Raw genomic sequence first — 17,446 nt, 5'->3', positions numbered from 1 at the left:
AGGACATAGGTAATAAAAACATTGTTTTTTTTTATATAAATGTGATTCAAAATTTTTTAAGGAAAAAATATATTTTTTCAATTAAAATTTTCAAAATCGCAATTGTATGAGTTATATGATGAGAATAATTATCTTGCAGTTTAATGATTTACTGATAATGAAGTTATAAATGAATTATGGCGCAAAACAGATGTTACATCACAGTTGGGTTGATGTAATATGAGATTGCGACCTTAATTCTGATTTGTCGTCTTTAAATTGAGTTCATTCACCTTTGAGAAATGATAAGTGACTATTTTGTACAAACGTGAATTCTATTAAAATCTAGAGAATCTAATCTTGATAATGTTTTGGTTGAGTTAGGAAAACTGCTTGTATTTTCGACGAGAGTGGGGAATTGTGGATTTGAGTAACACTTATTTTTTTTTAAATAACGTTTCATTCTACATTACCTTAGTTTCATTCCACATTACCTTAATATTAATATTCTCAATTTTTTATTTTTATTTTTATAAAAGATTGTTGAAAATAGTAGAAATAATTCAACAACTAATTGAGAATACCTTTGAGTGATGGTGTACCACTAGTGATAGTGACTTTCAAAAGTTATAGAATATAAAAATCCTCATAAATAACGTGTAAGCAATATCAATATAATCTTATCATTTAGATATTAGAAGAGAATATTTGTAATATACCTCCACTAAAAGTATTGAATTCACATAGTAGGAATCTCAACATAGGATCTTAGATTCACTTTACTTATATGACCTAACCTGGGGTTGTTGATCTAATTGACAAATGAAAAGTGGAGTTATTAGAGATATAGATCCATCTCTTGGCATTAATTGAGTTGTATTTAGATAACTATTGATCGCACATTTATTGAACTTTTCTTGAAAGAGTCAAATAGTTGATTCTCGCAAGAGAATTAGATGGTTAGTTTTTTGTGATTTTTAGGCACAAAGTACTGGAGCGTATGGTTGTTGCTTGTATTATTTTGGTACAAAAAGCAAATAAATGTTGCTGGTACTGTTTACATGCGGCCTAAACAAACCATTTATTCAAAGATATCCAATGTACCTAGTCATTTTTTATTATGACCTGTTGAATAAAATGAGGTTCTTTGAACACTGTTGACAATCTTAGAAAAGTGTCATCTTAAGAGATATGAAGATCGAGTTGTCTTATATTATTAATTATCGCCTAATGAGAGGTTTTTCATACTACGAGATAGTAGACATGGGTTTATAAAAAGTAGCTCAGACTTCATGTCTTGTTAAACTATTTAACTTGTAAACAGTTTCTAGGAGCGTTTGTTCAAAATCCATAGATAATTAATAAGATGTAAAATACTAAAAAATCTAATTTTGCCTATACTATTTTGTGTTTCCATTATAGTTTGCTCATAGGAGTTAGATATTTAGATTTTGTTAAGAGTGTGAATATGACTTACTCTATTAAGTAAGTTTGTGATGCGATTATCTTTAAAAGTAATGACTAGACTATTGTGATTGTCTTTGAGGACAAAGGTCCTAATCACTTTACCCTTAATGAAAAATAAATTATGGTTATCTTATGTTTTTGTTGAGTACAAGAGATTTATATGAAACCTTGAAGTCACAAATTAAGTTTGCTGAATGACATTTGTGGTCACCTTGTAGATTCTTAAAAATTACAGTTGGATTTGCTGACTAGAATCTAAGATTTATATTGTGAGTTTGACCTAAATTAGATTTGCGATGAGTCTTCGCTGACTTTATTAAGTACACACATTCACCCTAAATTTTTTCAAGTACACACATTCACCATAAATTTAGGAGTTATGATGAAAAAAGTATGTTGACAGGCATAGATCGGCTCACTCACACGAGTGATCGTCTTTAGCGCTACAAACATGTAGCAAGTAAAGATTAGACAATTTGTCACTCGGTATTTGTCTAGAAATGGATAAGTTGTAAGACACAAAAGATATGCCTTTTTAGTGGGAGCTAAGATGAGGTCCATCATGTTTAAAAGGACTGTGCATGGTTACCCACAATCCATGTAACCTGTGGTTTAGCCAGATGAGAGAACCTCTTTGGCGCTTCGAATATCGAGCAAATGGAGGAACTCAGGTTAGCCGCTGAGATAGCGACTAGACTAAGATCTGTACAGTGTATTAAAACTAGATATATGTTTGTTCTTTTTTAAAAGAGAACTCCACCGTAATATGTATTTCATACTACATGTACTTTTGCAACTAACTTTAGAGGTAAATGAATAAATCCTTGCTTCCTCACTGTGTGAGTCTTGTAAGTCATAATTGATGATCTTAATTTATTTATACCCTTAGGAGACCTTTGACTATGTTGATAAGTATTATTTTTATTTATGAAAAGTGTCAGTTTACCTTTAGTTCTATGGATTTTATTTTATTTCTATTATTTTTCTTTATTTTCTTAGATTTGAAAGAATGAGAAGATTTAGTGCAAAATGAGTACATTTTGATATAAAAGAAGAGTCTGGGGAGCCAGACCAACAAGAGGCGACGAGATCTGAAAAGGCAAGAAGACTTACCCCTTAGTAGGCGAATAGTCTTTCCTCTCGGTAGGCGAGAAGACCCAACTGCGATCAGTATAAATGACAAACTAAGAAACCAACCTAAACGACATCGTGGGCAACAACTAGAAAATGTGAGGAGACCAGTTATATTCAATGCACACGACATCTACCTGGTGGGACCCTTCTAAGTCCCGCAATCAATCTTTTGGCAACCAAATCCTCCCGAGCTCTGCAATTCAATCCACATATGACTGAATCTTCCATTTTAGACAAATTCCGTTATTCTTGGGATAATTTTCTTTTATGTTAACATTTATTTTTAGAAAACTATTTTTCAGATCTTTAGACTAGATTATAGCTACATTTATCTTATTTTCGGATTTGAATTTTGATATATATTTAATCCCTTCTTGTGGGATGAATAGGAGGAAGAGTCTGAGTTTTAGAGTAAAAATAGTCCAGAATTTATTTTTTAAATTTCTTTCAAAGAGGTAGATTTGGGAGAGTAAAGATGAGAGCCGCACGCTTCATCAATTGACTCCAACGAAGAACGTTACTTTTATTATTTTTCTTCTCAATTTCATTATGAATTAATTATATTTTCTAGAATTTTGATGTAATCTAGCATTAAACACACAATTTATATTCTAAGTTATTTTATTTCAATATTTCCATGATTGAATGTTTACTCATTGTTCTTAATACTTGCAATTTTCTAACTAATTATTGTTCGATTTATTGAATTGCAATAAGACCTAGAGGTGATTTGTGATTAAATCTCTAGGATTAAGCATCATTAATTGAGTGAAAATAGAGAAACTTTACCGTGATTAGTGTGATTTTCAAGAAAAATCCAAAAATTTAATAAGTCTCCAATTAGTTAAATTCACATAGAGGAAATTAATCTCCATTTTTTGAGTAACTCACCAAACAGATAAATCCAACTATTTAAACTAAGACTAAAAGGATCTGATAAGATCTACTTGAAATAAGCAAGAAGGATGAACTTTGCAAGTCTACAAGGCCAAACTGTAGAAGATCTGCCATAGTAATGAGGCATTATTGAACTCATCGATTCCTAATTACTAAAACATTATAGTTGAACAGTGTCCGACATTAATGAGCTTTGATATGGGTCCAATACACATCCATCGGTGCTGAATGTGGACTCGGATGCAACAGTGGAAATAGGGTTTGTCAATACATTATGTGCAATTTCTGCAAGGATGAGATATCTAAACGAGTTCCTTTTCCACCGAGTCAAAATTTTAAGCTCGGGTGTTTTTGATTCAATCATATCCGATAAATGCCTATCCATGTTCAAGCTAAATGCCGAATTATTTTGCTCCTCAATATATTACTCTAAAACTGTATCAAAATCTTCACAGTCCGGATTGTCACCAATAATACTTGAAGAACTTCTATGGAGCACATTTGATTTTCCACTACCTAGCTTATGAAACTTGTGGTATTGCTGAATCAAACGATTCATGAGCAATTTCACTTTGGCCTCAATTCTATTTTCGCATTTATCCATCTGCACATTTTTAACTAATATGCCAAGGTTGTAATCTTATATCTAGGGCCAAGGACAAAATTTACATAAACAATTATGTTCATCCTATCCATATTCCCCCCATATTTATCAAACTTAAGTTTTATATTAGACGCCATGCTCATCAACATACCATCCTCATTTAGACACATTTTGTTCAAAGAGTGCTCGATTGTAGAAAGTTACTAAAATAGCATATTTGAGGTCATGTATAATGAACCTGAGATTTTCAAGGTGACATCATAAAATTTTTTTAGAAACTTAATAAAAATCTGAGTCATTTGCCAATCCTTGCCAAAAGTTGTGCATCCCTCACTCTCATTAGTACAAAAGTTTTTTCGTATTTTTCAGCAACACTCATAATTATGTATGTTGAATTCTATCTAGTATGAACATCTAGACACACCATTTTCTCACACTCAATGTTCAACTTGTTTGCACATGTTTTAAACATATTAAGTCTTATCAGTGAATACCTCACATCCTTTGAACTCCTTATTTCTTATGCTCCCCCTCACATGATTAATAACGACATCATTAGAGGAGGCATTATCTACAATGATCGTACAAATGCAATCAATCTCCCAATCCATCATGTAGGAATCCAACATCCAAGCAATGATCTCACTCTTATGATTAGGAATATGGTAAAACATTATGATTTTTTTTTTTGTTCAATACCCAAATCCGATCAATATAATGACACGTAATACACATATAATTCTTGTTTTGCACCGATGTCCATATATCGGTGGTCAAACAAACACTTTGACCGCTCAACAAAGCCTTCGACTTTTCTTTTTTCCAAATTGTATAAACCAATACACTCTTTTTGAAAGGTGATTCGGAATGTCAAGGTGTATCTAGGCTCTAAAATACCTAGGAGTTCAACAAATATCGAATGCTTTATAATTTTGAATGGCAATGTACACTGGATAAAAAAAATTGGCAATAATTGCCTATAATTTTTCAGGATCATATTTTCTTAACCCTTGAGGACTAGATCCTTTACCATCCATTCTAACTCTAGAGTGTGATGGTGATTTATCCTTCCTAATTTTTTTTTTCTCTCTAATGAGAGAGTCTTAACAAGCAAATTTTAGGTGGTGTGATATTGATAAAGTGTCATTTTTATTTTTAATGACATCCATAAAGTTTCAAGTAATAATTGCATTGGACTTTAAGTTCAATGGGATCAACATGCTCAATCCTTGTAAAATGATCACATACTATAGATTGTTTGGTAGCCTTCTTGAGTCTTTTTGTCTTAGGAGTTTGTGGTATTCATAGTGGAATGTATTAAAGGAATAGTGTTTTCCTCCATATCTAATAAAATATGAGCTGAACCACCAACACTACTACTCAAACTATATTCTATTTATTTTAAACATACAAAATAAAAAAAGAAATATAATAAAAATTAAATGAACAGCAAAACAAATATATATATATATATATTTATATATATATATATATATCCCAACAAACACCCAAAACACCATGCATTTGCATGAGATTTTGGTTGTATGAGATGATCCTAAGATTCCTACCTATACTTATAGATTAGTTTTTCTACATGCACATCAAAATGGCACTGCCAACAGGATAAACATTATGTGGCATCATTACATATATTGCTGAACTTCTTTCTTTCATTTTTTTGAAAGCTTTAAAACAATGCCATTCTCTGTACAGTAGCCAAAGAGGCCCATTCTCCTGATTTTTTTCATTAGGGAAAACTTCATAAAATAGAATTATAAAAAAAGAAAAAGAAAAAGCAAAACAAGAAGGAAAAAGGAAATAGTCATTCTCTTGAAATAGTGATTTAGAATATCCTCATTGGATTGATCAAATGAGAAGGATAGCCAAAATTTAGATAATCTTTGTCAAAAAGACTCCACATTAGGTTGGACATAACTAAAATAATTTAGATTTCAGCTACAGTGGTTGGCCAAAGTAGAAGATTACTGTTGGTTCATCAAAAATTAAAATACTAGTTTCTCACTCAAAGCAAAAATACTATTTGATTTGAAATTAAGAAATTTAGATAGAAATTTAGATGAGTTTAATCAATTTTTTTTGTTATTAGCATTAAATGACTTTTGAAAATATGATTTTTTAATATTAATTTAATTAGAATATAATTATTATTAACATTTAATTGGTAGAACTACAAAATGTGATAAAAATAAATTAAATAAAAAATTATTAAATTAATAATATTTTATTATTATATAGAGAGTGAATAGATAATCTAATGTGAAAATTAAATTTAAATAGAATATGCAACAGTAAAGAAATGTGATATTGATTAAATTTTGAAGATGAATTTGAACAAACCAATGAAGATGCTATAAAATATACCCTCGAAGTAGTCATTCTCAGCATTGGGGTATAAAGAAATGGAACTCGCTAGAAGTCTGATAATTTTATTTCAAAGCTTGACAACATGGGCATTGATCATTGGAGATGTGGAAAGAGGGCATAAGAAAAGAAAAGAATCTATTTTCAAGTGAGGTCATTCGTCCTATGTGCTTAATTATTACTATTAGATGATTAAATTTATATAAACAAAAAGTAATGTGAGCTTTAGTCATGCATCGTCATAAACTATGAAACGACAACAATATGTGGACAAACCCAACAACATCGCCTATTTTTCAATTCAACAAAATCATCAATCTTACAGCAAGAGATATGGCAAATCACAATAAATGACAAGAAACCCAAAAGTAGGAGGACAAAAAATTACAAATTCAAATCACAATAAAACACCTACAAATCACAACTAATGACAATAAATCACCTCCTTTCGAGCTCAAATAAGAAATCTAGGATTACTCAAGAGATCACTCAATCGGACTTCACAAAGGGCCGTGAGAATAGAATGACCAGACTTGGAGAGCTACAGAAGATCAATTGTGAAATAGACTGCCATTAACTTGTAGTTTGAAGAACAGTAGAGAGAGAGAGAGAGAGAGAGAGAAATCTAGGGCTTATGTGACTTTAAAAAGGATGGTGACCACTACTAATCACCGGTGGCGATGGATCTCATAGGGATGCTAGGGTTTTGCTGTTCTGGGGGGCGAGAGAGGGAGAGAGATGAGATTGTAGATTTGAGAGAAAGAGAGAGCGGAGAGTGACGAGAAGACTTCACGAGAGTTTAATCCTGAGTTGCAAACGACGTCGTAGTGTTCTTCATATATGAAAACGACGTTGTTTTGCAACAAAATTCATTTTTTAAAAAAAGTATCTGGTTATGGATAATAGGGTTAAAAACCGAATACGTAACGGAGTCCGGATAGATAACAGTTCAGATTCACCCAATTTTTCGAATTCTAAAAAAAATCCGATTCGATTCTACACCCGTATTAATAATTTTGCAGCTATCTTATAGATTTCACATTTTACTTCTAAATGGTATATATAAGAAGGAATATTTATCATTAAAAAAAAGGAAGGAATATGCATAATTAAAAAAAAAAAGAAGGAATATTCTTGTAAATATAAAGTTGCACCATGATTGGGTTTGACCCGACCCATTAGGTAGTTGAGATGTATTTGTTCATGAGATTTGCAGTAACTACAATGGATTTGTCTATTCTCTGCCGACGTTTATAAAAAAGGTATACGACTTTATTCGGTATCTTTGATTTCTGGTAAATTACCTTTGATTTTTGGTGTATAATCAAAGCTATTCAATTATAACGACTGCCTATATACATTTATTCAAGTGTGTAAGCAAAGCTATTATTAATCTTTGATATATTAATTTTGAAGTTTTAAGATTTTATAAAAATAAATTCATAAATTAATATGTGTTCATGTGATATGTTAAATCTATCTTATAATAAATATTTTTATAAATAAAAATAGTTTTCTCCTATTTATTATTTATTTGTTTGTTTGTTATAAGGATATCGTAAAAGAGATCTAGAATAAGGATATCCCATTCCTTATTCTAAAAAAAGTGCAAGTATAAAAGGAATGGATCGTGCTACACCACGAGAGAATCTACCGACAAGATCAAATGTTTTTTTTTAAATTTCTTTTCATACATCATTTTATATCCTTAAATATTTTTTTAAAAAAATAAATTCACAATATTATTAAAAAAACACTTCTTTAAATCATTAAATAAGTATTCATATTTTCAAGATTTATAAAAAAAGATGTTTTCGATCAAATGAAAGTAGAATTTCTCATTCATTAATATCCTTATCTTTATTAATACGTCTAATATAATATTTTAAAAAGATTAGTCAATATTATAATTAGAATTATTAATAAAACTTAAGATTTATGAAATTACCATTCCTTTACAATTATGTTTCAAAATAAAGGTAATTATGTCAAATTGAAGTTATTTTTAATAAAGCGGCATAACTATTTCTTGATTATAAAATGAGTTGTAAAATAATTATAAAATAAATTGTAAAAAATAAAGATGGTTGTGAAATAGTTGTAACATTATTTTTGATCTTATTTATTTGGATCCTATGATGCCATGGTCTGAAATGGAGATACAAGACTAGTGGCCTATTGTAATTTTGTTTATAATTATAGATAAATGATATTTACAGTCTTAAAATGAATAACTTTTAAAAAAATGATATTTATAATGATGAATTCTAATTTTTTTTAAAAATATACGAAAATTGTATATCTTAAAATTATATTTAATATTACTCGTAATTATAATATTAAAGGGGGTTTACTGCCGGCTTATAAGATATTTTATTTTATAATTATAATATCTAAAGGGAGTTTATTTACAGACCAATTTATTTTCCGTAATACACGTGTAAATCTTACAACCAAAGAGATCTGATAAATTTTATTTTATTTTTGTCTAAATTAGATGTATTAATAATCTGGTGCTAATTTTTTGTATCTGTCGTTGGATCAGTGTTGTAAAGGTATCAGCCACGGCATTGAGGTAAAACTAACAAAACTTCGAACCCGACTTTGTATTCTTCCCCTCTCTGTGTGTCTGGTTTTTTAGCTGTTCCGTACAGCTGAGCAGAGGAATTCGCCGGGAGGTCCAGAGGAGAAAGGGTGCAGAATGGCCGGGAATGATTGGATAAACAGCTACCTGGAAGCAATCCTAGACGTGGGTCCAGGCCTAGACAACGCCAAGTCCTCTCTGCTGCTCAGAGAGCGAGGCCACTTCAGCCCCACCCGCTACTTCGTTGAGGAGGTTATCACCGGCTTCGATGAGACCGATCTCCACCGCTCCTGGGTTCGGGTCGGTGCACATCTCTTTACCTCATATGATTGTCTCTCTCTCTGTCTCTCTCGGTGACTATGTCTATGTGTCCCTGTAATATACAATTCACGATGAGGCGTGTGATGTAGGCTGCGGCGACGAGGAGTCCGCAGGAGAGGAACACAAGATTGGAAAATCTGAGCTGGAGGATTTGGAACCTGGCTCGCCAGAAAAAGCAGGTTCCTTTTTTTTTTCTTCTAAGAAAATAATTTGATTACTGGCTTTAGTTGCTTGCTTCTTGTCATTGGATTTACCCGAATCGAAGTGATCGTTTGTTTTATTGAAATGAAATATTTTTGATATATGTGAAGTACAGGTGAAGGTGCTTGATGGACTTTGTGCATTTATGTATATTTGTTCATGTAGTACGCATGATTAGTCTGTGCAGAGTTTGATGTAAAATTTTGTGCAGGTATGGTTCTGATTGGCCTGTTGATTCTGATATCAGAAGGGATTCTGATTGACCGTAATTTCGTTCTTTTTTTCTAAAACATTATTTCAATGGATTTATTTTCTCCATTTGGAATTTCAAATTGCTGACTACTGATCGGTACAGATACTGATACTATTTTTTGAAGAACTTGGTACTCTTTTCCAAATTTTGTTGGAAAATTTGAAGTCTCGTACTTTTTATTTTGAGTGGTATTGCGGAATGCAAAGTATTGGCTATCCATGACATTTGAATTCTGTTGGGCGATGCCTCTTATATCAATAAAATTTTACTTTTACCTATAAAAAAAGAAAAGAAAAAAGAATTCTGTTGGTATTAATTGTAGTCTTTAAAAGGAGTGTCTAGTTTTAATCCTATTTGTCTTACAAATTATTACTCTGCCAGTCCTTTACAACTTGAATCTATAATGACAAGAAGTTGGGATGTCTTATGTTAAAGATGGTGGGTGGCGAGGAACCTTGAACTCGTTCTCAACTATGGCTTATCAAAATATTTATTGGATGAGTAATGCTAGGTACAAGTCCCAATTGTACAAGTCTTTTGTAAAAATGTTGGCCCCACCAAGAAAAAGTGAGTTTTTCAAACTTTTCTATGGTGGGGTCCACTTTTTTTATAAAGGGCTTGCACGGGGCTTGTGCATTGATTTGGGGCTTGTATATATTTGGAGAAGACATCATATACCGGTCCTATCTATTGTTGTCTTATTGTAGCATGAGGGAGAAGAAGCCCAAAGGATGGCTAAACGTCGTCTTGAACGGGAACGGGGCCGCAGAGAAGTAGCTGCTGATATGTCTGAAGACTTATCAGAGGGAGAGAAAGGAGATGTAGTCAGTGACATGTCAGCTCATGGTGAGAGCAACAGACCCAGATTGCCAAGAATCAGCTCTGTTGATGCAATGGAGACATGGGCTGCTCAACAGAAAGGAAAAAACTTGTACATAGTACTAGTAAGGCATGGACTGAACTTTAATGCTAAATTCATCACATTTGCCTGCAACAGGATTGTGAATGGAATACCTGGTGTTGCTCTATTACATTGTATTAAAAATATGCTTACAACTTCTGTTTTATTTACCTTAACCATTCTTCAGCATCAATTGAGTTGCTGCTGAAGAGAAACTAAGCATACAACATGCTGCAATGATAATTAATACAATTATATTGCTCAATGTTGAGGTGTACAAACTTTTTGATATCTCTGTTGTACGCATGATGGTTTTTAGTTTTTTTTTTAACTACTAGTATATGTGCAGCCTTCATGGTCTTATACGGGGTGAAAATATGGAGCTTGGCCGTGATTCTGATACTGGTGGTCAGGTAATCTTTAGATGTTGAAATCTCAGTTGCGAATGTGCTCCTGATCATATATTTGCGGTTGCATTGTATACATTAATACATTAGCTTATGTTGATTTCTAAATGAACTTGGTTTTTGTTCTTTTAGGTTAAGTATGTTGTGGAACTTGCAAGGGCCTTGGGCTCAATGCCAGGGGTGTATCGAGTTGATTTGTTGACTAGACAAGTATCTTCACCAGAAGTAGATTGGAGTTATGGTGAACCCACGGAGATGCTAACTCCAAGAAACTCAGAAGGTTACATGGATGACATGGGAGAGAGCAGTGGTGCCTATATTATTCGAATACCATTTGGTCCAAAAGATAAATATATTCCCAAGGAACTTCTGTGGCCGCACATCCCAGAATTCGTTGATGGTGCACTTAATCACATAATACAGATGTCCAAAGTTTTGGGTGAGCAAATAGGTGGTGGGCATCCAATCTGGCCTGTTGCCATCCATGGGCATTATGCAGATGCTGGCGACTCTGCTGCTCTTTTATCTGGTGCTTTAAATGTACCAATGCTTTTTACTGGCCACTCACTTGGCCGAGACAAGTTGGAACAACTTTTAAAGCAAGGCCGCCTATCCAAGGATGAGATAAACACGACATACAAAATTATGCGTCGGATAGAGGCTGAGGAGTTATCCCTTGATGCCTCTGAAATACTCATAACCAGCACTAGACAGGAGATAGAGGAGCAATGGCGTTTGTATGATGGTTTTGATCCAGTGCTGCAGCGTAAACTACGGGCAAGGACCAGGCGTAATGTTAGCTGTTATGGCAGGTTCATGCCTCGCATGGAGGTAAGTAATGGGAGTCTTATATCGTTGTGGAAACAGTAGTTGATTTTTCTTGATTAAAAAGTTAGACATGTCAGAGTTTCCTGCTATCAAGCTGCCATTCATATTTCCCGAGCTATGGTTTCTTTGACTTAGTTAAAAGAAAAAAAGAATCCTGAGTGAATTGCCCCATGTTTATGTTAGAGGATGCAAAGAGGTGGTATACTTTTATTGCTTCCCCTCAAGAAAAAAAAAAAAGAAGCTTTAATTTGTGTACGACATGTGAACGTAGCTTGGACAACTGTGACGGCTCTAGACGGCTTCATTTTCTGGTCATTACAAGGCCCTTAGGGAGGATTGTGATGCTTGCTCAAATTGAGCTGGGAAGACAGGCAGCGTTTTGTTTACCATCCTGATTCAAAGTAATAGTTAAAATCTCATATACATAAATGGGGTCCTATTCCTGTCATGTTATGCTGACGTTTCTTAGGTAAATTTCCTTCTTATACATTAGTATATTTTATCATTTTGTACATCTTTGCAGGTAATTCCTCCTGGAATGGAGTTCCATCATATTGTTCCTCAATGTGGTGATATGGATGGTGAGATAGAAGGAACTGAGGATCATCCTGCATCTCCAGATCCACATATCTGGTCCGAGGTTCAAATGACTCCTTTTGTTATTACTTTGATGTGTCCTAGATGGAAGCCAATAGATGCTTGAAGATATCCTGCTCCGTTAAATGTTCTTAAGACCAGATGTTATGTTTTCATAGTCTATTTGGTTGGTGAATTTGTACCATTCTTAAACTCAGTATTTTACAGATAATGCGCTTCTTTACCAACCCTCGCAAGCCTATGATACTTGCCCTTGCTAGAGCAGATCCCAAAAAGAACATCACAACTTTGGTCAAAGCATTTGGAGAATGCCGTCCACTAAGGGAGCTTGCTAACCTTGTATGTTGGATCACCTCATGACACTTGTTTGGTGGACATATTATTGATTGTGTTTTTTTAAAATGGATATGTACCTCATTTTTTGTCCTGTACCTTTTCTCTCTCTGTACTATGCAGACACTTATTATGGGTAACCGAGATGGAATTGATGAAATGTCAAGCACAAATTCTTCTGTTCTTCTCTCGGTGCTTAAGCTTATTGACAAATATGATCTCTATGGGCAAGTGGCATACCCCAAACACCACAAACAGTCTGAAGTTCCTGACATATATCGTCTGGCAGCAAAGACAAAGGTGCTCCTTCTAGTTCATATATCAGTTGTATCAGATTGAGATAAGAGATGCTTTCACCTTAGGCTTTAATTAGGAAAAATGGCATGTTGATATAGTCCACCTATGAAGCTGTGCAGTGTGCAGTCAGCTGACTATATATATTTTCTTAGTTGGTTCATTTTTGCCAAAGTCATGAAGTCCTACAGTGACTGCACTCTACATTTTTTTAAAGATATCTGGAACTATAACTGTTGATTTTTCCCAACCGTGGTTATTGTGGTATCTAGTGATATTAGAATTTGATATGACCGCTGTGCTCCAGTTTATTTATTTTTTAATTAATTAGTGCTCTGATGATAATGGATGTTTTTATTGCATTTGTGGAGATGCATTTTTGCAGTAATTTTTATTGGAGTTTTCATTCCGATTTTAATGCAGGGGGTTTTCATTAATCCAGCTTTCATCGAGCCATTTGGGCTTACTCTACTAGAGGTGCTTGTTTTGTACTTGAGAAGATTTAATCTTTCTCAGATTACTCAAAATACAAAACCAGTATAACTCCTGCTCGTCTTTTGCCGCAGGCATCCGCTTATGGTTTGCCTATTGTTGCCACCAAAAATGGAGGTCCTGTTGATATACATCGGGTAAGCCTACTAGTTGGTTGTATTTGGTAGTAGATTGTATGTCTATTATGTAAAACAGAAATGGAGGAGGTTCAACCAGTGTCCTTAAACTAATTGGAGGTTCACAGGTACTTGACAATGGTCTTCTAGTGGATCCCCATGATCAGCAGTCCATTGCAGATGCTCTTTTAAAGCTTGTTGCAGATAAACAGCTTTGGACAAGATGCCAGCAGAATGGTTTAAAAAATATTCATCTATTTTCATGGCCAGAGCATTGCAAGACGTACCTATCTCGAATAGCAAGTTGCAAAGCAAGGTATCCACAGTGGCAAAGAAATGATGATGAAGATGAAAATTCAGAATCAGAGTCACAAGGAGATTCCTTGAGAGATATGCAGGATCTCTCTTTGAAGGATCTATCTTTGAACTTAAAATTTTCATTCGATGGGGAAAAGAGTGGAGCTGGTGGAAATGATACTTCTTCAGAATCTGAAGGAAATGCTGCTGATAGGGGTAGTAAATTAGAGACTGCTGTTCTGACATGGTCAAAGGGCATTTCAAAGGATGCGCGTAAGGCTGGGTTCACAGAGAAAGCAGATCAAAATAGTAGTGCAGGTAGGTTTCCAGCATTGAGGAGGAGGAAATATCTCTTTGTCATTGCTGTGGATGGCGATAGTGATACAGGTCTACTCGAAACCGTCAGAAAGATTTTTAAAGCTGTGGAACAGGGGAGGAGTGAAGGCTCTATAGGGTTCATACTGTCAACATCCTTGACCATATCTGAGATATATGAAATCTTGGTCTCGGGGGGCTTGAAGCCTAATGATTTTGATGCTTTCATTTGCAACAGTGGCAGTGATCTCTACTATTCATCTCTTAACCTGGAGGATGGACCCTTCGTCGTTGACTTATATTACCACTCACATATCGAATACCGTTGGGGTGCAGAAGGATTGAGGAAGGCTTTGGTTCGTTGGGCAGCATCTATAACTGATAAAAATACTGGGAATGAGGAACAGCTGGTTACTACCGCTGAACAACTTTCAACAAATTACTGTTATGCTTTTAAAGTGCAAAAGCCCGGAATGGTAATTTTTTTGTTTTGTTTTGTTTTTAGCTGGGAATTGTGGTTTAAACAGGTGATATTGTCTACTTGAATGGAGATTGAATTTACTTTTTTGTTTTTTTCTATAATTTTTAAAATTTCGAGTAGTTTCACATGTATGAGGTGCACTACTGTTGAGGTTACATAATGAGAATCATCTTTGATTTCTCTCGATATTATCTTTGCAGCTGCCTCATGTGAAGGAGCTTAGGAAGTGGCTGAGAATTCAGGCTCTGCGTTGCCATGTTATTTGTGGTCAAAATGGGACCAGGCTTAATGTGATTCCTGTTCTGGCATCTCGTTCCCAAGCCCTTAGGTATATTATTTTTTTATTAGTAGCTTAATTATTTTTTACAATGTAGATTAAATATTTTGCAACTCTCTTTTTCCTCTCTGAAATCATACAATTCTAGATTTTGAAGAATCATGACTTGAGTTGATTTAGGTGCCTTCTAATATTACCAGTTGCCCTAGGCCCAATGGCATTGATCTTCGTATCTCATGGGTGAGATCCGATGGTTGAACTCCCCCTCTCTGTTGCTTTAAACAAAGTGTATTCTTTTGTCCATGGTTGAAAAACTCATAACTACAAGATCTAATTAATTTTCATGCCAATAAATGGATTGTGAAAAGTTCACGAATAATTCATGGCAGTCGTGACTTTTACTTTGTTATGAAAAGAAATAGATTTTGGAGTAAAGGTGCATCTACGATTCTTTTGGTAAATCATATCCATGTTAGACAATATATATGTGTGTGCGCGCGCGTGTTTAGAATTGCAGAACTGCTTTCATTTACTTGATAGGAAAAATTGTGAATTAGTAAGTTGGCAACCATGAGCTGTTCCTTCATGGTTGAATCGACAAAGTTTAAAGATCTTTGGGGCCACCTATTGAGTGGTGGAACTGGCCCATTGCATGTTTCACAACGAAGGCAGAGGTTTGAACTTCTTATAGTTTTTCCTATTCCTTAGTATCAAAGCTCCAGACTTCCTTGCACAATATCAGAAGCTTGAAACTTCCTTGCATAATATATCCAAGCCTGGAATTTTCTTCAGGTATCTATATGTTCGGTGGGGTGCGGAGCTTTCGAAGATGGTTGTTTTTGTTGGAGAATGTGGGGACACGGATTACGAAGGATTGCTCGGTGGACTTCACAAAAGTGTAATATTAAAGGGAACTTGTAGCAATGACGGTTCTCAACTTCATGGTAACAGAAGCTACCCACTTTCGGATGTCTTACCATCGGACAGCCCCGGCATTGTTCAGACGATTGAAGAGGGTGCCAGCGATGATGATATCCGGGCTGCCTTGGAAAAACTAGTTCTTCTCAAAGGTTAGTAGTTGCAAGCGTATCCTCCTCATTACTTGTCAATGGAAGGCCCTCATTCCTTGCAAAGCCTATAACAGAGTGGCAGCAGTTGCTGTTTTTTACAACTTCCTCATAAGAATTCCCTTATTCTTTAACGTTCTCTTTCATGCTTTCCTTTACATTTCCTGGTATAACAATCTAAAACTTTCAGTTGTCCGTGTGTTTCTGAATAAGAAGCCTACTTTTCTCCTGTTTGTATAGCTGGCCGGCTGTTGTAACTTTTAATATGTATATGGTTGCTGAGCTTCTGCATGGGATGACATGATCTCTCTCTTTCTCTTTCTGCAAAACACGGCATGGGAATAAAAGAAAAAGAACTACTTGCTTGCTAGCTTTCTGGTCGCCGATTTCATTTGTTCTGATGTGAGTATGTTTCTCCGATGCCTGAAGTAAAGATACTGGGCAGTGGGAGGAGTCGGGACTAGTTGAGTAGTGAGTACCATTCGAATTTAGGAATTATCCAAAGCAGGAAATCATAAGAAATTAGAACGTCTGCTTAAAATACATTATATATATATATATATTTATATATGTATAAAGTTTAGTAGAAATTAGAATAAAAAACAAACGTATACTGGATATATATATATATATATATATATATGCATAGTATAGTATAGTTCATGTTATGAGATCACGTGTAAACATGAGTAGTAAGGATATTTAATTAGTTTCCATATTCATTGTTAATAATTAATAAACTATTATTGTGATTATAAGAAGAAAAAAAAAGTGTATTTGCTTTGGTATTTTTATTATTATTGTATGGTTGATTGTTTATTTTGAATAATTAATAAAATCTGTTATTTATTAAACTTTATTTTAGTTTCTAATTTCTCAAAATCTTATACAATATATGAGCTTAGCCAAATTGTAATTAATAGAATTGGATGTAAAATACTTAGCCAATATATGAGCTTGGTCTTGCCAAATATACACAGATGAAATTTGAATAAAATATTATTAAAATATTATTCTTCATTTGATATTTGAAAAAGTTGAATTCTTTATTATATTTTGTTTGGGAATTTAGAAAAGTTGTAATGATTATATGAGATGAGACGAAATGATTAATCTGTGTAACCAAACCAGGCTTTAATGCACTTCATTGACCTGCTGCCTTTGGAGTTTTATACTGTATTTATATTTATTCAATTTAGACAACTAAAGAAGAATCAGA

The 17,446-nt window shown here is 34.0% G+C and overlaps 1 protein-coding gene across 1 annotated transcript; it reads left to right on the top strand.

Annotated features, from left to right (window-relative positions):
• The first annotated feature begins 9,010 nt into the window (after window positions 1-9,010).
• On the top strand, window positions 9,011-16,518 carry LOC108986051 (probable sucrose-phosphate synthase 1). Its single transcript, XM_018958562.2, has 13 exons — window positions 9,011-9,347; window positions 9,458-9,547; window positions 10,530-10,771; window positions 11,073-11,136; window positions 11,263-11,961; window positions 12,482-12,598; window positions 12,763-12,894; window positions 13,012-13,188; window positions 13,606-13,659; window positions 13,749-13,811; window positions 13,919-14,878; window positions 15,084-15,211; window positions 15,953-16,518. Exons 1-13 carry the CDS (start codon window positions 9,165-9,167, stop codon window positions 16,233-16,235), a joined length of 3,192 nt encoding a protein of 1,063 aa, XP_018814107.1. The 5' UTR covers window positions 9,011-9,164; the 3' UTR covers window positions 16,236-16,518.
• Window positions 16,519-17,446: the final 928 nt, after the last annotated feature.

Source organism: Juglans regia, chromosome 10, assembly GCF_001411555.2.
Source record: "Juglans regia cultivar Chandler chromosome 10, Walnut 2.0, whole genome shotgun sequence".
NCBI classification, from domain to species: domain Eukaryota; kingdom Viridiplantae; phylum Streptophyta; class Magnoliopsida; order Fagales; family Juglandaceae; genus Juglans; species Juglans regia.
The sequence above is the reverse complement of the archived record's forward strand: the minus strand, read 5'-3'. Positions and strand labels throughout refer to the sequence as shown.

Coding starts and splice junctions, on each gene's coding strand:
- LOC108986051 (XM_018958562.2), top strand. CDS start 9,165: ATGGCCGGGAATGATTGGATAAACAGCTACCTGGAAGCAATCCTAGAC. Junction 13,660..13,748: donor TTGGGCTTACTCTACTAGAG/GTGCTTGTTTTG, acceptor CTTTTGCCGCAG/GCATCCGCTTATGGTTTGCC. Junction 14,879..15,083: donor AAGTGCAAAAGCCCGGAATG/GTAATTTTTTTG, acceptor TTATCTTTGCAG/CTGCCTCATGTGAAGGAGCT.